We start from the raw sequence: 22908 nt of genomic DNA, 5'->3' as shown, positions 1-22908 counted from the left end.
AATACGTTTTGAATTTGGGCTGCATGTACTTGGAAACCTGTGAGGACTGTTTACCAGACCGGCAAACGCGAGCAATATGGCCCTGTTTCCCACATCAGCGACATGTGGCGGATCGGAAATGGCAATTTGCCTGAATGTTCTGTCCCCACACACGCACACAACCAGCCAGCCGAGGGTTAAATATACTCTTCAAACACTCAACGTCAGTGATAAGGAACTTGGCAGCAACTCTGTAGCTGCCTGCGAAGAACTTTTACTCCGATAACACAGACAAAAATACACACAGTTTGAATAGTCCAGTTTGTAATTAAATCCACAGTAAATAGGCGTTGTGTCCAAAGGTGCAAAGTGACTCGCCAGAGATTTAGCTTTGTCCGTCACAGAGTCCGAATGGCCACCACACTCCCTTTTATAGCCTGTGGGGTGTGGTCCAGTGACTCAGCTTAATCTCTGGCACGCCTCCTTTTCTGCTGCGCACGCTTGTCTCTCCGACGCTGGCGTGGGTCCAACCACAATGTTTCTTCGTCACTATCCGATGGCTCGGAAACACCTGGCTCCTGGCCAATCTCTTCTCCTTCGGGAGACACCTGAGGCATTGCCAGAGAGGAGGGTCCTGGAGAGGGAGGCCTGGCTGTCTCCTGTCCTTCATGTTCAGAGCCTTCTTCCTCCGATAAGATAGGCTCGGAGGACGGAGCCACAACACTATCCCCCACCGCAGGGCCCTTCCCCCGGGTCTGACGGTCGGGATGTGGTCGGGACGGGAACTGGTCGTGAAAGGCCCGTACCAGGTCAGGGGCCTGAATGGAAGAAGCGTCCACCCAGCTGAAATCCTCAGGCCCATACCCCTTCCAGGTGATGAGGTATTGGAAGCACCCCTTCAGCCAACGGGAGTCCCGGATGCTGTCCACCTCGTACGTCGAGGTACCGTCCTCGTCAGCTGCGGCTGGGGGGGCAGGCGTTGTCGGGCGTCGGAGATGGCTCGCTGGGGCCTCAGGGACCAGGAGGGATTGATGGAAAACGGGGTGGAGCCGCATGGAGTGTGGTAGAGTCAACCGGTAGGCCACCGGGTTGATGACCGCCTCAACGGGGAAGGGACCAATAAAGCGGTGGGCCAGTTTCTTCACCGGCCGGTCCATGGGGAGGTGTTTCATGGACAGCCACACCCGATCTCCAACTTCCAGCGGTGGCATCGCCCGTGGGCAGTGGTGCATTGGGCAGCAGGTCCACCGGGCAGTTGTAGGGTCAGTGCGGGGGTAATCGGTCCACCTCCTTTTCGCTGAACACATCGGCAAAGGGCGTCAGCTCAGGAAGCAAGGAGACGGCCGGGGTGGAGACGTCCTGGCTGGCACAGGTGTGGCGGAGATGGTCAACACACTGCAGGCTCGGGAACGAGATGGCGTTTCTCGACCATGCCACCTGAGGATTGTGGGCCTGAAGCCAGGCCATCCCCAGGACCAATGGAAAATGAAGGTCCGCCGTCACGTAGAACTGGATCGCCTCTTCGTGGTTCCCAATGGCGAGGCGCAAGGGCTGGGTAGCAAATTTGATGGGCCCCGCCACAAGTTCCCGCCCATCGACAGTCTCAACACTCAATGGAGGGTCCACCGGAACCAAGGGGACTTTAAAATGGGCCACAAAGGCCTGGTCCATGAAGTTGTCATGGCCCCCGAGTCCACCAGCGCGTGCGCCTGAAGCCCCTCCGACAAAACCAACAAAACTCGGGTGTCCAGAATCAGGTGCCGAGGGGGCTCACAGTCCACAGCCGCCGACTCCGGCGGGGCATGACTATGTGCCTGGCCCAGGGTTTCCCCTAGGCCAGGCCTGGCCCGTTTCCCGGCTGGTCACGCCGAGATTCCGGAACAGGCTTGAGCACCCCACTCCGCTTCCTGGGACACGAGGCGGCAAAATGTCCAGCCTTGCCGCAATAGAGGCACAATCCCCCTTGGCGTCTTTGCATCCGCTCCTGGGCCATCATTTGAGGTCTGGCTGCTCCGAGCTCCATGGGCTCCTCAGCCATTGCCACAAAGCGCGGGGTGGTCTGGGGCACTGTAGGTGCGAAACGCGGAGGTGCCGAAGTTGCCTGTGGTTCCAGAAGGGGCCGACGAGGCCGTTGCCATTGAAGGCGGGCGTCGATGCGCAGGCATTGGGTCACCAGCGCGTCGAGGGTCTGAGGCACTTCCATCCGGACCAGTTCATCCTGCAGCTCGTCTGAGAGGCTGTCCTGGAAGGCATCCATCAGCGCCACCTCATTCCAAGCCGAGTCCTGGCCTAGAAGTCGGAACTCAGCAATATAGTCCTGCAGGGGGCGCTTCCCTTGGCGGAGGTCTTTGATGTGCCTCGCTGCCACCTGAACCCGGAGGGGGTCCTCATACATCACGCGCAGGTGTTGCAAAAAGCCCTGATAGTCCAAGAGTAACGGGCTGTTTTGCAGCAACAGGGGTGTGGCCCATCGGGCGGCAGAACCAGAGAGGGAGCTAATCACGAATGCCACCCGAGCCCGGTCATCGGGAAAATCCTCCGGCCTCATCGCCATGAAGAGTTGGCATTGTCCCATGAAGGCCAGGAACATCTCCGGCTGCCCAGAAAACCTATCTGGCACGTTCACTGGGCATCTCGAACGGGGAGGAGGAGGAGGGGGAGCTGCAGGAGCATTTCCCAAAGCAAGTTGGGCAGTTAACTGTGCCACTTGCTGCTGCAGGAGCTGATTGGCATCTAGCAGCTGCTGTACCTGCTGCTGCAGCTGTTGGTCCATCATGGGTTAACAATGGTTTATGTTCAGGTGACGGACAAGATGTTCTGTCCCTGTCCCACATACGCACCTAACCAGCCAGCCAAGGGTTAAATAAACTCTTCAAACACTCAATGTCAGTGATAAGGAACTTTTCAAGAACTTTTACTCCGATAACACAGACAAAAATACACAGTTTGAATAGTCCAGTTTGTAATTAAATCCACAGCAAATAGGCATTGTGTCCAAAGGTGCAAAGTGACTCGCCAGAGATTTAGCTTTGTCCGTCACAGAGTCCGAATGGCCACCACACTCCCTTTTATAGCCTGTGGGGTGTGGTCCAGTGACTCAGCTTAACCTCTGGCACGCCTCCTTTTCTGCTGCACACACTTGTCTCTCCGACGCTGGCGTGGGTCCAACCACAATGTTTCTTCGTCACTATCCGACAGCTCAGAAACACCTGGCTCCTGGCCAATCTCTTCTCCTTTGGGAGACACCTGAGGCATTGCCAGAGAGGAGGGTCCTGGAGAGGGAAGCCTGGCCGTCTCCTCTCCTTCATGTTCGGAGCCTTCTTCCTCCGATAAGATAGGCTCGGAGGACAGAGCCACAACATCGAAGGTGATTTTCACTGCAACTGAGGCAAAATGATTTTGAGGATCTTGGTTGTCCCATTGGGCCCCTTTTTATGGTTGTAGATGCCTTTAAACAACTGACATCCCCCTCGTTTTCCTCATCCGTAGCCTCGTCCTCATAATGAACAACGGTGGCTAAACCAGCATGTGTTGAAATTTTCTTATATCCATTGCGGACTTATGGGACATCTCGGCAGCTTGGGCCTCCTCAAGTGCCGTTGGGAGGTCCAACTCCTTCCTTGCTAGCAGCCTCCTTTGAAGTCGGATGTCCCTGATGCCGCAAACTAACTGTTCTACAAGGGCATCATCCAAGTCCCTGAACTCACAGTCTAAAGCTGCCATTCGGAGGCAAGCCATGTATTGGTTTATGGACTCCCCTTCCTCTTGCACTATCTGTCTCAGGTTAAAACAGCAGGCTATACAGGAGGGAGGGAAGGAACTGGCGAGTAAAGACTCCTCAGTTTCTCTCGTAATGCCTCCTAGGGAGCCGTGTGTACTGGAAGAGGAGCGACTAATGCCCTTGTCGTTGCGAATACTTCTGGCCCACAAGCATTTAGAAAATGAGCGCACTTTCGGCTGCTTGAAAGTTCAGTGAATTCATTCGCTTCTAAGTAACACTCGAATCTTTCCTCGTACGCCTGCCATGTTTCTGCAGCTGCGTTAAATGGGGCGAACGTAGGAGGGGCCATATTCCTGTCAGGTTCATTTGTATTTTACTTTACCTCAGTGCGGCCGCTCAGAATAACATTCACTTCTTCCGTTGCCTCAAAATCCCACCTTCGTCGCCACTTGTTGTGTTTGGATTATAGTCATTAACTGAGGTGAGGATGTCAACGTAACATCGGTTTATTCCAGCCAACAGCAAAACATTAGAACACTGAACTGTCAGTCTATCTGACAGCTCGCCTTTTTATATTTGGCAAAAAGAACAGCAGTAACCAATCAGGAAACGAGTAACCTCCCGAGCTTAGCATAACCCCGTCCCAACCAATCAGGTGCAGGCATTTCCATCACTATGGTAACGCGCCGACACAACAGAATCCAGCACAAAATCTAACTTCATTTTTCCACTCTTAAAAACAGTAGCAGCTAAGAATCCACTCGATAGATTAGTTTCAGGAAGCAAAAGAGACGCAGGGCCAGATCCTGAGAGTGTCCTTTCATGTAGCTGCTGAGCTTCTTCCAACTCCAACTTAGGCACCTAATGGGCCCCGTGGGCACATGCGCACTGGCTGCCAAAGTAAGAACACTTCACACCCTTTCACTTTCCACAGGCTCCATATTGGTCCCTCTAGGCCTGTAAAAGAACCCCCCCATCCCCACCACCCATGTCAAGCTGCCCATGGCTTCCCAGCCACACCCACCTAGTTGCGGTGACCTGGCTGTGACCACCCAGTCACGCCCACCTGGATACTGTGAGCATTACATGGAACTGGCCCTTTGAGGGCAACCAGAATGCTGATGCGGCCCTCAATGAAATTGAGTTTGATATCCCTGATCTTGACTGTACCCATTATCCATTACATACTGTATAAGCTATGAAATGGTTTATGTTGCCAGAAAGATACTCTTAAGACAAATAGTGTTATAAATGATACTTACAGCAATGTGGAAGTCAATCAGATTGTGACACATACTGATTTTCAAAAATATATACAGAATCTGTAAACACAGACTCCATTTTCTCTGCCTGAAACATAAATAAGGGTGGATAGAATGGATTGATGGATATAATGGATTTGGTCCACCAAGGATCGACTTGCCAGTAAAAAAATAAAAAGGGAATTCCCTCACTTCTAATTATTCCAATAACACAAAGGATATATGATTTGGTTTTTTTAACCAAGGACAACAGTAGGTGTTTTGCCTTTGTAACATCGTGAACACCATCCAGCAAAACTAGAGTTTCAAATGGGCTTTGCAATTAGTTTCCAAAAAGAAGTTGGAAGCTGCCTGACATGAAGAACTTGAAATTATTCTTTTTCTTGCTGCTTTTCACACAAACACTACTTCCTTTCATAAATATTAAGAGACATAGCCTAGTGTAAACTATTTTTCTCTTCCCCTAAATTAAAATACCCTTGCTTGGTCAATTTTGTGTCAAGTAAAATTAAAAAATAGAGTAAGAGTATGTAAAAAAGTTCAAATTTATAATATTTTGAACTCAAAATGCTTTATTGCACACCTGATAGCTGTTTGATATAAACTTTATATCTAAATGCAGTAATAAAATTTACTTTAAATTATTATAAGGAATTTACAACATAGCTTAGTAAACTGGTAAATAGAAATATTTTTAACTCTAAGGAAATTACGTGTGCAAAATCTTTACCTAGAATACTTTTTAAATAGTAATATATAATATTATGTAGTTTCACACCTGTTGTACAATTGTTGTTAATTCGAGGCAGAGTTGTATGACATTGTTCCTTGTGACAGAATAATCTGTTACAGCAGCAAAAGGTGATCTGGAAAAATAAAATATGGCAAATATAAATCTTGTTAATAGTGATCTTCTATTATGCTAACTATACAACATTTTAAAATAATATTGAATATTAAAACTTGTCATCTGTTCGTTAAGCTGGAGCTGTGATCCCAGAAAGATCCCCAGGTAGCACACCTCTCTCTAATGGAGAATGCAGCCCCATCCAAAATTAATGAGGGAGATCTATGTTGTGCTTCCATCATGAAAAATACATTAACTACTATAACTAGATTGATTCTCTAAGAATTAGCTATTTTAAGCAGGGAGAAAGAAAGAAAAACAGTTTTAAAAAATATATCACACATTTTTATTGTTTTCACATTTCTTCTATTGAATTTCTGTAAACTCAAAACAGCACTGCAATAAATAGCAGAAGTCAGATCATGTGGAATATAATTTTGCATCAAATATTTTAGGTTGCTTTTTATGAAAAATCTTTAGTATAAAGTATTCTAAATTTAATTTGCTTAAGAATAATAAACTGTCTTTAAAAATAATTATTTTATAACACTGTTCTCCTATATAGCAGAATTTAAATTTAAAATGGAAATATCCAGACTACAAAGCTACCTTTTCAGTTATTACATTATTTTTGTAATAAATATAAAATATTGCTAAAATTATTTGACATTCATCTATCTTCAATATTAATTATCTGAAATGCTAGCACCACATGTACTCCAAGTGCATATATTCTATAATATCTGTTCATGTTAAATCACAGAGAAGTGGATGTTCTGTTTTTAGTATGTCTTGTTAAGCAGTTATAACTTTTTTTTTCAATTGCATATTTAAACTGTATTTATTTTCCTTATGTTTTGTATTTTCTTCATTCCATGTCTTACATTTTCTTGAAACACACTGAAGCAATTTGCCATTCATTTCTGCTGTGTTTGATTTTGGTATTGGTTCTCAGGCCAATAGGGTTGGCCTCTCTCATGCTTTCTCCAGTTGTTAAATTAAAGCATGAGGGAAGCTCTTTCCTCTACTAGCAAAAGTAACCTTACCAGAAACTCCCATTCCCACTGGTATTGTTCTCTGGGTCTTTGAAGCTACAGAACCTTTCCACTTCCACATTTCCATTAGAACATCAAAGATCAGGGTCTTTTCAGTGGCAATAATGGTTATAAAAGCTGGAGAGAAATCAGGCAGATACATTGAGATGCATCTGAAAACAGGGCATATGCTGCAAGATCCAATCAATCACTTTCCTGGACTAAATAAAAGCTGGCTGCTCCCTTAATCGTAGTAGAAGCTCACACACATATATACTCATGTGATATAAAAAGATAATGGATTAGAAGCAATGATTTTGTTGGGTAGGTTAAATATAAAAAGTAGTAATAGGTAGATGGACCAAATCAAAAATACATTTAATGACCTGGTTCAGCAACTATTCTGACACCGCTAAAAGGTGGTACTTTCAACTGTCTCAAATTTTCAGCCATTGTAGCACCCCATAGAATCACGTGATCATGATCCATGCCCCTAGCAACTGTCCTGGACATACCACAGTCACATGATCACAATTTATTACCTTTCCTGATCAGCAAAGTCAGGAGGAAGCCAGCAGGAAGTTGGAACTTGTATCATGTGAGATCCTTGCTTAATGACCCACACAATCCTTATTTAATAATGGTAACCAGGGAATACCAGTTATGCCATCAATAAGCAGTTTAGTCTTTTGGCAAAAATTGTAATTGAGTAAAATGTATTTCAACTTGAAAAACTGTATAAGATAAGAAATGGCCAATTCTCTGTTCAAAAAAAGATGTGGGTGAATATGGGGGGAAAAATGAATAAAACTGGATTCAAAGAATAATAATAAGCAGTTTAGTCACATGACATTAAGTTTTATGGTTTCATAACTTAGCTATAAAAATGCTGAGTTCAATTGCCACTGTTAAGCAAGGACTACCTATAAAGACATAGAATAGAATAGAATAGAATAGAATAGAATGGACGTTGTCTTACCTGAACGTCCCTTTTCTGGGCGCTGCGTACACTATCCATGCATGGGTTAATCCTTCAGTGCTTGGCAAACAACTGAGTGAAAACAAAAGACTTTTCCTCCCCTTTCCGGCTCCCAAGCCATGCCTCTGTTCCCATGATTCCCCAGTCTGAACGAAGGCGCAGCAGACAAGAAACCACACTATGAGTAACTTAAAAACTCAACTTTATTAACTCAAATTAACGTAATGGAAAAAAGAAAAGAGCTAGTCTCAGTCATAAGCAGGGGCAGTCAGCCCTAACGGGTGGGATATGGATAGTGTACGCAGCGCCCAGAAAAGGGACGTTCAGGTAAGACAACGTCCATTTTCCTGTGCGCTGCTCCCACTATCCATGCATGGGATATACCCAAGCTTAAACTCCCTGGGTGGGAAGCTGACTGCCTCCAGAGTCCTCCGTCAACACCTTCTGCAGTACTCTGCGGCCAAACGATGCCTCAGCCGAGTTGAACACATCGATCTTGTAGTGTCGGATGAACGGTGTGAGGGACGACCACGTCGCAGCTCTGCAGATGTCCACGACCGAGGCTTGAGTGGCCCAAGCCGCCGTGGTGGCCGCGCTGCGAGTCGAGTGCGGTAGGATCTTGCCGGGACCCGGTTTGGAGGACAGGTCATATGCCAAGGCGATGCAGGCCTTGATCCATCTGCTGACCGTGGCTGATGATATCTTCTGACCCATGGACTTCGGGTTGAATGAGACCAGGAGACCCTCTGTACGACGGAAGGGAGCGGTCCGTTGAATGTAAATGCGGACGGCGCGTCGGACGTCTAGAGTGTGCCACCTCTTTTCTCTGGGATCACGAGGAGAAGGGCAGAAATCTGGCAGGATGAGCTCCTGGGCCCGGTGGAACCACGAGTTGACCTTTGGGATAAAGGCGGGATCCAGACGTAGCGTCACGGTTGAGTCGTGGAAGATACATAAGTCCTTGCGGACTGAAAGAGCTGCTAGTTCTGAGACCCTTCTCGCCGAGGTGATCGCCAGAAGGAAGGTCACCTTAAAGGATAGGTACTTCAGCGAGCTTGAGTCTAGGGGCTCAAAAGGGGCCTCGGTCAGCGCCCGCAACACAAGAGGCAAATCCCATGAAGGGTAACGATGCACTATGGGGGGTCGCAGGTTGGTGGCCCCATGCAGAAACTCCTTGATGCGCGGATGGTGCGCGAGGGATTGGTACGGCGGGCATGTGATGACTGTTGACAACGCCGCAGTCTGTCTACGTAGGGTTGCAGGGGCCAGGCCTCTTTCTAGACCAGCTTGTAGGAACCGCAGGATGTCCCGAGTAGTAGCTGACGTGGGGTCAATGTGCTGGTTGGCACTCCAACGACAGAACGCCTGCCATGATGACTCGTAGATGCGTGTCGTAGACGGGTGCCTGGCCGCCTGGATAGTGGCAACTACCTCGTCTGGCAGGTTATCCTTCTTCAGGATGACCCGTTCAAATGCCAGACGGCTAATTGCAGCCACTGAGGCTCTGGATGCGTGACTGCTCCCTGGCACAGGACGAGCTGTTGTGGTGGGATCACCCATGGTTGTTCCACGGACAGTGCCACCAGGTCGGCGAACCATGGTCTCCGGGGCCAGTTCGGGGCTACCAGGAGTAGGTCTGCTTTTTCTGCCAGTAGCCTTCGGATGAGGCGTGGGAGTAGCGGGACTGGTGGAAATGCGTACAGGAGACCCCTGGGCCACCTGCAGCGTAGCGCATTGTGGTCCTCCGCCTGTGGTGTCGGGTAGCGAGAAATGAAGCGGGGAAGTTGGGCGTTGGCTGGGGTCGCGAAGAGATCTACTGCCGGGTTTCCGAAGCGCGAGGCGAGTTCTTGAAACAGCTGAGGGTGGAGCTGCCATTCCGCTTGATCTATTGTTTCGCGGCTGAGCCAGTCCGCCCTCACATTGGTTGCGCCCGAAATATGATCTGCTCTGATCGAGAGTAGGTGTCTCTCTGCCCAGCTGAACAGCTCTGCGGCCTCCCGCATCAGGGTACGAGACCTTGTGCCCCCCTCCCTGTTGACGTGCGCTTTGGCCGAGATGTTGTTGGTCAGGATTAGGATGTGATGCCCCTGCACCGTCGGCTGGAAGCTGCGCAGAGCCAGCTTGATCGCCCGCAGCTCTAGGAGATTGATGCTGCATAGCCGTTCCTGAGGCGACCACTGACCCTGCGTGACTAAGTTGTGGAGATGGGCTCCCCACCCCCGAAGGCTGGCGTTGGTGGTAAGAATCAGGCGGTCCGGCTCTAGGAAGCTGGACCCCTTGAGGAGTGATGGGGATGTCCACCACCTGAGAGAACGGCGGACCTGGGGAGTGAGACGAACTTCCCTCTTGGAGTTGGCCCTTCCCGTTCGCTGGAAGGGAAGGAGGAACCACTGCAAGGGTCTCGAATGTCTGCGTGCCCACGGTACGATGCCGAAGCAGGATACCATCTTGCCCAGGAGGCTTGAGAGGTGGCACAGTGCAGCTCTCCTCCCCGACAGGGTCTGCAGGATCAGAGTTCGGATGCTCTGGACTCTGTCCGGTGACAGGAACACCTGGCCGCTGGACGAATCTATCACCGCCCCTAGGTGGAGAAGTCTGGTGGTGGGCTGAAGTTGACTCTTTGCAAAGTTTATGGTGAAACCGTGATCCTGGAAGATCTTCATCACCATCTTCATGTCTCTGGAGGCCTGGTCGGGCGTGGACGACAGGACAAGAATGTCGTCCAGGTAACAGAGAACCCGGATCGGGACGGCTCGGAGCCTGGCCGCCACCACCGCTACCAGTTTGGTAAAGGTGCGCGGGGCCGACGAGAGTCCGAATGGCATCGCACGATATTGGTAATGCCGGCCTGCATACTCGAACCTCAGGTACCGACGGTGATGCGGGTGAATGGGCACATGGAGGTAAGCCTCCTTGAGGTCGACCGACTGAAGGAAGTCGCCCTGTCTCACCCCCGCTAAGATGGACCTGAGGGAGTGCATTTTGAACCTGCGGTATTGAACGGACAGGTTCAGGCGCTTTAGATTGAGTATGGCCCTCCAACCCCCGGAGTTCTTGGGCACCAGGAAGAGGGTTGAGTAGAAACCTGAGCCCCGCTGGTTGTGCAGGACCGGTTCTATGGCTTCGACCTCTAGGAGGTGGGCAATCTCTTGTGACATTAAGTCCTGAAGCTCCGAGGATCGAGGGGTTGGGCAACGGACGAACCGGTGGGGCGGCAGACCGGCAAATTCGATGGATAATCCTGAAGAGATCGTACGCCTTACCCAGGAGTCCGACGTCGATCTGGCCCATTGTGGATGAAAGAGGATGAGCCTTCCCCCTATGGGTCCCGTGGGCCCAGAGTCATTTTCCCCTTCTGGCGGGCTTAGGGCCGGCTCCACGGAAGTTGCGCTTAGGCTGCTGTTGTCGTCCTCGGTCTCGGAACTGCTGCCTGTCGTGAAATCTGTCTCCTCCCTGGTATTGGGAGCGATGAGAGAAGGACCCCCTGGGTCCGGCGCTGGCGCGAAAGGGCTGCTGGAGCGGGTAAGGTGTGTATCTGCGCTCCTGGTGCCGGTATGTCGAGGGGAGGATCTTCCTCTTGTCTTTCCCCTCGACCAGTAGGGGTTCTAGCGCCGCTCCGAACAGGTCTGGCGCTTTGTATGGGGAAGTGGTCAGCTTCCACTTTGCTTTAAAGTCGGCTTTCCATGGCTTAAGCCAGAACAGCCTCCTAGTGGTAATGGTTGAGGCTAGAGCTCTAGAAGCGAACTTAGCAGAGTTCAGAGAGCTGTCGGCTGTGTATTCGGTGGCAGCTATTATTTTGTTAAGATCTTGATGCAGCCTAGTGTCCTCCGGCGGGAGTCTGTCCTGGAGGTGCCGGAGCCAAATGAGGGACGCTCTGTTGAAGAAGGACGAGGCGGTTGCGGATCTGATTGCCCAGCCTGCTGCCTGATGAGCCTTGCGGAAAGCCCCCTCCATTCTCTTCTCCTCTGCTTTGAGAGTGTCTAGCGGGTCGGTGGAGACCAAGGAACTAGAGGATAGCGTTGCCACTGGTTGGTCTACTGAGGGCAGCGCCAGAAGGTCCTCCAATTCCGGGGCTGAGCAGTAGAGTTTCCTTTCCAGGCTGCTGGGCGTTGCCAGGGAGGCTGGTTGCGCCCAAGGGTTCTGAATGACCTCCGTAAAGAGCTGAGGGCAAGAGATGAAGTCCTTTTGTGGTTTTGACGATTGGAAAAGCGCGTCATGAGGACCTGCTGTTTGCGGGGTAGTAGTTGCGACGTCCCCTGGAACTCCGAGGTTGGTTGTAAGCCGCGCCTTGTGGAGTAGGGATTTGAATAGCGCCGGGCGAAAGAGGCCAGTAAATGCCGGGGTGTCCGGTGCCAGGCCCTCATCCTCCGATAGCTCCATCTCCTCAGGCCCCTCCTCCGCTTGGTCTGATTCTTCAGACGACGAGTCCTGCCCTTGATCTGGGTGAGGACGGAGTTGCGAGTGGTGCTGTCGTGCCTGGGCCGGTGCGGCTTGTACCTGTGCCTGGGAAGCCTGCTGCATGCTTGCTGTGAGGAACGACGAGAAGGCCGAGAACATGGCCTGGAAATCCATTGGGGCTGTCCCTCCTGCCCCCCCTGGGTCTGCTGGTCTGCCCTTGACGGGGTGAGGGTTGCCTCCCTGGCCCGAAACAGCTGGGCTGGGGAAGGGGTCAATGCGGCCTCTGATCCGGTCCCTGGGCCTGTGTCGAGACGGGGGGTTGTGTGTCCCGGTCTGGTCACATCTGGGGTTCTTGGCGTGACTGCAATGTCAGCCACTGAAGAAAGTCCCAGCTCTATTTCCCCTGGGGGGGCCTGTGCTGGTCCCAAAGGCCCGGACTCTCTGGCTGTGGCTCCTGCAGTCGCTTTGTGCGCTCTCTCCCACTGCCGCTCGAGTGCATTGTGCCTCCTTAAGGCGTCCCTGTCCCGGATGGGTAGGGAGCCTTCTGATGCGGCCCTGCTGGTTGAGCTCGTGTGTCTCCTCTTGGATTTATTTTTCCCCCCTTTTGAGGTTTTGCGTGGGGGGGTGAGCTCGAGCTCCATATCCGAAGACGGGGGGGAGCGAGACATTGCCGCTTTAGCGACGATTGGGCCGGCGTGGAGATGCGCTGAGGCTTGTCCCCAGATGGGGAAGAACTCCCTTCAGGCGAGGAGTGATAGAGGAGGGGGGATTTGTAGCCGGCTCCCTGGAGTGGAGGGAGGCGTAGGCCTGAGGCACTTGCCAAAATGGCGGCCCAAGGGTCCGTCAAAATGGCGCTGGCACGTGGTGCGATCACCCGCTGTGCCAGTCTTCAGCGTCGGACTCACAATGGCGGCCCGAGGGTCCGCCAAACGCCGCGCGTTTCCCCTTTGCAAGCCTTTTCCGTAGTGTAGGGGCAGGCTGCTTGTATTTGGGGCCCTCCTCCTCTTCGCACTTCTGCCGATGTCCCGGCGCAGCGCAGCTCCCCAGGAAGCGCTGCGGTCCGCGCCACGTGGTCGAAGGCTCCGGCCCCGACGCCCAGCTGATTAGCGCGAAGCCGCTTTGAGCGCGGCGTGTGGTGAGCGAGGGGCGTGCAACAAGCCTGCCGGTCAGCTGGGGAGCGCGAGCGAGAGCGGCGGCACCAAAGCGGGAAAGGAGCTTCTTTAAAGGTGATCCAGCCGATCGGGCGGCGTGGGCAGCTTAGCTCCGCTCCCCCCCCTCCTTCTGATGCACGTGCAGCAGTAAAAATAGATAGAGAAAGGAGCCGCGAAAAACAATCTATTCAAAATTAAATAAAAGGCCTAGACGCCCTAAGGAAAGGGAAGATTAAAGAAACTAGAAATACACAAGGGAGAACTATCCCCACAGCGGTACAATACCTTCCTGGAAACTGTGGAGCTCCCAAAATCACTACAGTGTTTGCCAGCAACTGAGTGAAGACTGGGGAATCATGGGAACAGAGGCGTGGCTTGGGAGCCGGAAAGGGGAGGAAAAGTCTTTTGTTTTCACTCAGTTGTTTGCCAAGCACTGAAGGATTAACCCATGCATGGATAGTGGGAGCAGCGCACAGGAAAATAGAATAGAATAGAATAGAATAGAATAGAATAGAATAGAATAGAATAGAATAGAATAGAATAGAATAGAATAGAATAGAATAAGAGTTGGAAGGGACCTTAGAGGTCTTCTGACGAGCACCCTGCCCAGGCAGGAAACCCTACACCACTTCAGACAAATGGTTATCCAACATCTTCTTAAAAATTTCCAGTGTTGGGGCATTCACAACTTCTGCAGGCAAGTTGTTCCACTGATTAATTGTTCTAACTGTCAGGAAATTTCTCCTTAGTTCTAAGTTGCTTCTCTCCTTGATTAGTTTCCACCCATTGCTTCTTGTTCTACCCTCAGGTGCTTTGGAGAATAGCTTGACTCCCTCTTCTTTGTGGCAGCCCCTCAGATATTTGAATACTGCTATCATGTCATCCCTAGTCCTTTTTTTCATCAGACTAGACTTGAGCCTAGACATACCCAGTTTCTGCAACCGTTCTTCATATGTTTTAGCCTCCAGTCCCATAATCAACTTTGTTGCTCTTCTCTTTCTAGATCTCAACATCTTTTTTATATCGTGGCGACCAAAACCAACTGCAGTATTCCAAGTGTGGCCTTACCAAGGCATTATAAAGTATTAACACTTCACGTGATCTTGATTCTATCCCTCTGCTTATGCAGCCCAGAACTGTGTTGGCTTTTTTGGCAGCTGCTGCACACTGCTGGCTCACATCTAAATGGTTGTCAACTAGAACTCCAAGATCCCACTCACAGTTACTACTATTGAGCAAGGTACCACATATACTGTACCTGTGCATTTTGTTTTTCTTGCCTAAATGTAGAACCTTACTTTTTTCACTGTTGAATTTCATTTTGTTAGATAGTGCCCAATGTTCAAGTCTTTCAAGATCCTTCTGTATCTTGAGCCTATCTTCTGGAGTGTTGGTTATTCCTGCCAGCTTGGTGTCATCTGCAAATTTGATGAGTTCCCCATCTATCCCCTCGTCCAAATCATTGATGAAGATGTTGAAGAGTACTGCACCTAAAACAGAGTCTTGGGGTACTCCACTACATACTTCCGTCCATGTAGATGCAGTTCCATTGAGGACTACACTTTGAGTACGATTGGTCAGCCAGTTACGAATCCATCTGGTAGTGATGCTGTCTAACCCACATTTTTCTACTTTATCTAGTAGTAGGTTATGGTCTACTTTATTAAATGCTTTACTGAAGTCCAAGTAAATTATATCGACAGTATTCCTCTGGTCTACTAATTTTGTCACTTTGTCAAAGAATGCAATAAGATTAGTCTGGCATGATCTGTTTTTGACAAACCCATGGCTTGGCTTTTGGTTATTACTTTGTTTGCTTCTAGTGTTTGGTGATTTGTTGCTTGATTATCTTTTCCAGAATCTTCCCTGGTATTGAGTTCAGGCTGATAGGTCTGTAGTTTCCTAGATCTGGGAACTACATCAGCTCTTTTTCCAGTCCTCTGGCAGTTCCCCTGTGCTCCAGGATCTTTGAAAGATATAGTTCAGTGGTTCTGAGATCTCATCTGCCAATTCCTTCAGAAACATGGGGTGTAATCCAGCCGGTCCTGATGATTTGAACTCATCTAAGATAGACAGGTGTTCACTTACCATTTTCTTCCCTATTTTAACTTGTGTTCCTAATCTATTCTTTGTGGTGCTGTTTTTGATAGGTTGGACTGTTTTTTCCTTTTCTGTAAAGACAGATGCAAAAAATGAGTTAAATAGTTCTGCTTTCTCCCTGTTGCTTGTCATGGCAATGGGCCAATTGTTTCCTTGACTTTTTTCTTGTTTTTAATATGTTGGAAGAAGCTTTTTTTATTATTTTTTACTTTAGTCACAAGCCTTTGTTTATTGTGAGCCTTAGCTTTCCTCACTTCATCTTTACAGGCTTGGGCTATTTGCTGATATTCTGCCTTAGTTATTTGCCCCTATTTTCACTTTTTATACTTGACCTTTTTGCCTTTCAATTTGTCAGAGAGTTCTTTATGCAGCCATGCTGATTTCTTTTCAGAGCTATTATTTTTCTTCTTCATTGGTATTGTGCTAGACTGGGCTTTTATAATCTCACTTTTCAAAATTTCCCAAATTTCTTGAGTTGTTTTCCCCTTGAGGATTCTCATCCATGTAATCCTTCCCAAGCTCTCTCTAAGGTTATTGAAATTAACTCTCTTAAAGTCCAAGACTCTAGTTTGACTTTGTTCTACTACTTGTGTTTGCATAATATTGAATTCCAATATTGCATGATCACTTGCCCCCAAGGTTCCTGTAGCTTCAAAACCTTCTACCATTTCATCTCTGTTAGTGAGAATTAAGTCCAATATGGCTGATCCCCTTGTTCCCTTTTCTACTTTGTGGGAAACAAAATTGTCTCCTAGGTTTGTTAGGAACCTGTTAGATCTTCCACTTGGTGCAGAGTTTGTCTCCCAGTTGATGTCAGGGTAGTTAAAACCCCCCATTACTATTGTGATGTGCTTCCTACATACCTTAGTTAACTGACTAGCAAAAAGTTCATCTACTTCGTCTGTTTGGTTGGGTGGCCTATAGTATAGACCTATGCCAATGTCATTCCCCCCCACTTTAATATTGACCCAAATGCATTCAAGATAATTTTCATCATTGTTGTGCTCTATTTCTGTAGAGATGTAGTTATTTCTTATATATAGTACAACTCCACCTCCTCTTTTATTTGGTCTATTTCTTTTAAATAATTTATATCCCTCTAGCTGTATGTTCCATTTGTGGGTTTCATCCCACCAAGTTTCTGTAATGGCAACAATATCATATCTGCCCTCATTTACTTGAATTTCTAATTCACCCTGTTTATTCCTCATACTCTGTGCATTGGTGTATAGACATTTGAGTCCATTTTGATTGACCCTGTGTTTACTGTCGACATAACCTGTGTTGTGCCTGACTGCCCCTACTTTCTTGCCACCTGTTTGATTAGTGCACATGGTATGGCACTCACTATTAAATGCTTGGTTTTGCTTGACAGCAGGGCTGATAATCTTACCCACACAGACATCTATGTTACATGGACTGATAACCCTATTAATTTTAGATTGTTGGGGACAGAAATGTTCTGTATCAATTAATTTTCTGTCCCTGCTGTTCAGTTTAAATGTTTATCCAGAAAATCTGTGAATTTAATGCTAAATAACTCAGTCCCTTTCTTTGATGGATGCAATCCATCTTTTTTATATAGTTTTCATTGGACCAGCTGCAGATATAATGACTAATAAAATCAAAGCCTTCCCTTTTACACCACTCCTTTAGCCACACATTAAACGCCGCTACATGCTGGCCTTTCCCTTTTTGTTCCTTATATACTTACAAAACCTCTGAAAAGATAAGCCTACAACCTATACTATTAAATTCATACCCCAAGCTCTGGAAATCATTCTGCACATAAAGTACATCCTTTTGGGACAGATCATTGGTGCCAAGATGTATAATAACATCAACAGCACAGTCCTTACTGGCATTCTTGATTATCTTAAGAATACACCTCTTGTCTCTGCTGACAGTAGCACCTGGCAGACACCTGACCTCTTTCAAAACCTCGATATCTTTTCCTAAATTTACATCCCTTACAATTAAATCACCAACCAGAAGGTGACTTCTCTTTTTGGATACTGTGTTCTTCTCGTGTGACCGATGTGATTCACACTTTCTCCTTTCCAAAGTAAGTTCTTCATCTCAGACTATGATCCCCTGCTTATTTGAGTTATCATTATCACAACTATCTTGACCTGTCACTTTAGTGTCCCTATTAAAGTCAGCAAGGGCACTATATCTGTTATGCTGGGACACAGCAAAAGCTTTGTGTTTATGGTTCACAGCTGTCACCCTGCCAGATCCCACAATTGTCCATTCTGCCCTTCTCCTGCAGGATCTTTGTAGTAGAGGGGACTGATAAAATAAAATCACAATCTCAAGTGCACTAACCCTGAATGTATTATTGCTATTTTGGTTTATAGTTATGATTCGCATGCCATTAGGTGTGCAGGCCGCTACCTTTCTCCTCTGTACTCACTCTCAGACTCCCCCCTCACAGCCAGCAGCTCCTCCCACCAGCTTCTGTGAAGTTAAAATGTAATGGAGGCAAGTTTCACTCTGCCTTTGCTCTGTACTCACTCTCAGATTCCTCCCTCACAGCTAGCAGCCCCTCCCAACAGCTTCTGTGAAGTTAAAATGTCACTGTGAACTAAAATGTCTTCTGTGAACTAGAATGTCATAAAGTCACTGGAGAAATTATTGGCTATTTTTAGAAGCATGTTGAGATGGCATCACAAGTCAAATTCACCTTGATGACACTTAAATAATATTTTTGTGTTTGTATCATGTAATATACAAGATAATAATGATTTGTTACTTTTTCTACAATCACTACCAACTATAAATTTGTGATAAGTTCTAAATTGTTTTGACTCTTGAAAAAGTGCAAGAAATTGGATCTTAAATTAATTAGCTATATTTAATAAATAGAATAAAAATGTTCTTATTTGAAAATATCAGTGGGTGTTATTTCATGCTGTACAACATTTTCATTTCCAAAAGTGTTGAGTAAGGTTACACCAATATTTCAACAGAAATGTTGCTTAAAGTATATAGCACAGTACTCTAACAGGAAAGTCAAAAAGTCCTGACTATATTTGCTATCCCTATCTACCCTAACTGCCCTAAAGTTGAAGCTGTGAAGGACTGTTTCATCAACCAAGAAAGGGTGCTGGAATCCTTAGCTTTAAGCAAAGATGTCCAACCTTGGCAACTTTAAGACCTGTAAACATCAATTCCCAGAATTCCCCAGCCTGTCTAAAATTCTGAATTCTGAAAGTTGACGTCCACAAGTCTTAAAGTTGCCATAGTTGGACACTCCTGAAGTAAAGGAATGGCAGCCCATTAATAAAGCAGCATTTGGTTCTATCATCAGTAATCAATCTGCCTCTAGGCAGCGTTCAAAAGCAGTTGCCAAATGGGACTAACTTTGGTGCTAATTCTTCAGTATAGAACTAAGTTTTATCTATATTTAAGCTTAAATTATATGTTGTGATCTCTATAAATTTTACTGATGTTTCAAATAAAGAAAGCAGATGACTTGTAATTAATACTTTAATACAACTTATGATACATTACATTTATTTATAAGAACAATAAGGTATCATCCTTGGAACAACTGAAATGGTTTTACCTGTCCAGCCATGCTAGGAGACTTTTTGCTGCTCCAATCAAATCCACCACTGAGGTAAGGAAATCATTTGGTAATTTTCTGCTACTCCTACCATCATAATGACCGCTCCTCCTTCTTCCTGTGATAAAGTTCTGAAGGTTTTTGGCAGATGCATTTAGCTTGTGAGAAAGTGTTTTTAGGTTCTCAGTTTCTAATCCGTAATTCTGCATTTTAAAAAAGGGCACAAAAAGTTTATTCTTATTAATAATATTTTAATGCTTAGCCCATGAATGCATCAATTATTATTTCTTGCATAATTTTATTTCTGTGTTAAAAGTAGAAATTAAAAATCTACCAACTATAAATTTGAAATATGAGTATTATATATTTCCATAGTAAAATGGTACTTTTTAGTTAAAAGAAACAATTGAAGCTTTATTTGAAATATATATAAGAAACATTCAGTTAACAATTTAGGAATTATATATGACTATATAAGTTTAAGCATTATTCTGAATCTTTAATACATTACAGCATAGGATATTTTCAATATCCTTATTTTTTAAAAAATTAACATTTAATTTGCTTTTCTGGATCAGAAATTTTCACGATTCCTTAACTTATTTGGTTCTTTTTATAAAACTTTATGTTTCCTAGAAAACTTTCTCCTTAATCATTCTAAGACACATTTGCAATAAAATCTTTAAAATCATGTCTAATGATGTAGAATCTCTTTCCATAGAGTAGAAAACTCTTAAAAATCAAGTAATGCTTGCATGAGATAAGTCTTATCTTCAGGCAACAGAAAAATCTGCTGCCAAAATGTTCGTGCAGCATGAGCCACTTTGAACCTCTTTGCTTCTTTCAAACCTTAATGCTTTTCAACTTGCCAATGAACGGGGGGGGGGGTGGAGAAGGGGCAAATGGAATGCTGAGAATGTATATGGAGGTTGCCAACCATCAAGGTCACGACTACAGGTGCTGGAGAAAGAATAGTTATGGGACTGTTCCCATAATAAAAGGACATCTCATAATTGGACAATGTTATCACCCAGAGGTGGGGAGAAGAGGAAGCTATTGTTTAACTAGGCAAGCATTTGAGAGGGAAAACTAGAGCTGGTTTTGTTTCTTCAGTACCAAAATGGTGTATCCAATAAAGTTTTACTTTTGGGAATTCAAAGCTCCCGAGAGTGTTTCCTTATTTTGGGTTCACTAGTCAGACAGTTGATATTTAACCAGCTCTCCCTAAATTAACACAGTCTACTCATATGCCTCTGAGAGAGCTGTAACCTAACAATGTCCAGAGGGCAGCAAAAAGTTAATGCTGCAGCGAAGCCTGGATTGCTCCCTCCTTGGGAGGCACCGGCAGCCACCCAAGCTATCTTGGGGGCACAGACGGTAGTGACTCAATCCAAGACGAGGGTGGAGAAGATAGAGCAGCCACCAGTGTGTGAGGAAGGAGACATGGCCTGATCCATTTGCCTTCACCCGAAGATGTAATGGCTGAGCAGAGTGGGGAAGGCACCTAAATTAGAGCTTCCCTTGGGCCTACCTGGAGTGGCCATAACTCGAGGAAGCAAATGAAAGGCCCAGAAAGTTACAGACTGGGAAGAACCAGGGGAATGGAAATTCCTGCAGCATGCTGTAGCCCTTCTGTGGAGCAACTGCATAAAAACTTAGTCAGAATGGAGATGCATGGACCAGTGTTAATAAAATCCTCAGTCCCAGGAGCAGGGATTGAATGGACCAAGCTTCAGCAACCCCATCCCTGCCTCCACCCTAACGGGTGAGACTGGGGAGTGTGGCCCAAGGAGCTGGGGTTCCCTCAGAGGGGTTGCCATCTCTTCCATGACTGTGGGAAAAGCCCAGGGATCCCTGCAACAGCAGGAGCTCAGGCTCAAGCAGTCCCATATGCAGTGGGACTATCACTGGGCTATGTGCTGGTTCAGGATCACTGGGAGCCTCTGCTTCTGAAAGCCATGTTTGACAGGAGACCAGAGAAGCTAGCCTATTTCCTGAACCAGTTGTGGAACTATTTGGAGCAATATGGAGCAATGTACCTGGATGAAGTTGACCACTTAAACGCCATCTCTTCGAATCTAGAAGAGGAGGCAGCAGATTGGGTGATGTACCTCCATGTCAGATCCGTGTATCTGCCATTCTTCAGAGGAAGTGGGGGGAGTTTGGAGTTTCATACATTTAGTTTCTCTTTCCTCTCTATGTATCCAAGATATCCTATTTCTTGCCTTGTCTTTTGTGTAACCTTTCATCTGATTTATTTATTTATTTGTTTCCATTTCTATACCGCCCTTCTCCAAACAGGACTGTTTGCCTGGCACCTTGGATGCCTAGAAAATTCTCAACTCTTGGAGAATGCAAGGGGAGGGAGGGCCATATAGATTGCAATGCCAGAAGATGGCCCTGAGAAACTTTTCTTATCTCTTTCTCAGAGAGGCCAGTACAATAACATCTTAACACTTGCAGATTGGCGGAATCCACATCGGACTGTTCAGAGGGGTTCCTACTTTCCTTTATCCTAATTGTATGCTCTGATGAACCTCAGAACCTGCTTTGAATCTGTCCTGCTTTCACCCCTTTTCAATAAAAGGTTCCTTTTGAAATACAAAGTTTCAAGAGTTTTCACTTTCTTGAATAAGGGGACAAGGCTGGGCCTTACACTCCATGATGAAGGGGCACCAGAATTGGGGAATGTTGATGCCCTCTTGGAGGAGCTTTGAGACAGATTTGGAGATCTTGTGCAAGCCCACTGAGCAGAATCCAGGATCTGCATTATAAGACAGGGGAGTAGGTCAGTAACCGAATACATCTGGGAGTTCTGCAGCCTGGCTGGAAGCTGAGAGGGTGGCCAGAACACTTGCTGTTCTACCACTTCTGAGATGGACTAAACAAGGAGCTGTACCAAAACTGCCTGCCCTTGTTCTGCCCCAGCTACGGACCCCAAAGAACGCAGCACACACAAAGTCCGTTCAAACCTTAGGTTACTAAATAAACCAGTCTTTTATAACAACGGCTGTTAATTAACTGTATTAACAGCCGCCAAGAATTCAAAAAATAATAACTGAAAGCTTACTATGGTTGGCAGAATGCCCAGAAGCAATTTGCAGGAAGCTGATAAGATAAGCAAGACAAGACACGAAGGTATGTGAACTAAGTTGTTCTCTGCAAATTGCTTCAGTCGGCGTTCCTCCTTAAATAGGCTAAGGGAGTGGCCAATTAGCCCCAAGCCTTACTCTCGAGGAGACTGCCTCCTGAGGAGCCACTCCTGCTTTTTGGCAGCTCTGCGCGCCCATGCATCGAGAAGAGGCTCATCCTCTTCGTCCTCTTCACTTAAGGGAACTTCTGGAGGTTCTGAAGGCCCTGGCTGAATCCCTGCCTTTGGCACCACATCTTGTCCAGCCTCCTCATTGTCTGATTCAAGTGCCAGCTGCACGGGCTGCTGGCGCAGCACCACACCAGCCTCCTCATTATCAGAATCAGCTACTAGCTGCACAGACCGCTGACGGGCCACAACAGCCCTGAGGGATTCCAGATGACCTCGGGGCATGGTACCAGCTGGCAAACACAGTAAAACTAGACCTATTGAAGTACCGGCAGCACATAGTACATGAGGGTCACCCCGATGAGGCCAAGAGAGATGCCTGCCAGCATGCAAGGGACCAACAGTCCCTCACTCTAACCCAAAGGAGAGCCCATGGCACTTTCCCAGGCCTGCTTCCAATATGGGAAAAAGGGCCATTGAGCAGCCAATTGTCCAGTCCCACAGCCCATGTCAATGCCGAGGGGTTTGAACCAGTCAAAGGCCAAGAAGGTGCCAAGGAAGGGAAAGGAAAAGATGTGGGTGGCACAGCAGGTCGTGGAGTCTCTTC

At 47.0% G+C, this 22908-nt stretch overlaps 1 protein-coding gene and 1 long non-coding RNA gene across 6 annotated transcripts in view; one reads left to right on the top strand and one right to left on the bottom strand.

Moving 5' to 3' along the window:
* The window catches only part of CNKSR2 (connector enhancer of kinase suppressor of Ras 2), a 452425-nt gene that overhangs the window by 390355 nt on the left and 39162 nt on the right, over positions 1-22908 (bottom strand). For all 5 annotated transcript variants that reach the window (XM_060686726.2, XM_087871349.1, XM_060686725.2 and 2 more), the window contains exons 3-4: positions 19043-19245; positions 5741-5828 (exon numbers count right to left, since the gene is read on the bottom strand). In XM_060686726.2, coding sequence (XP_060542709.1) covers positions 5741-5828; positions 19043-19245 — 291 coding nt within the window. The remainder of the gene's footprint in view (positions 1-5740; positions 5829-19042; positions 19246-22908) is intronic.
* LOC117675324 (uncharacterized) lies at positions 4484-21428 on the top strand. The gene is made up of 3 exons (XR_004594179.3): positions 4484-4600; positions 19001-19096; positions 21344-21428. It is a non-coding gene; the product is annotated as an uncharacterized LOC117675324 (long non-coding RNA).

The sequence above is a fragment of the Pantherophis guttatus genome, chromosome 5 (genome assembly GCF_059756535.1).
Source record: "Pantherophis guttatus breed Tessera chromosome 5, ASM5975653v1, whole genome shotgun sequence".
Classification (NCBI taxonomy): Eukaryota; Metazoa; Chordata; class Lepidosauria; order Squamata; family Colubridae; genus Pantherophis; species Pantherophis guttatus.
This window is presented reverse-complemented; position numbering and strand designations above follow the sequence as displayed.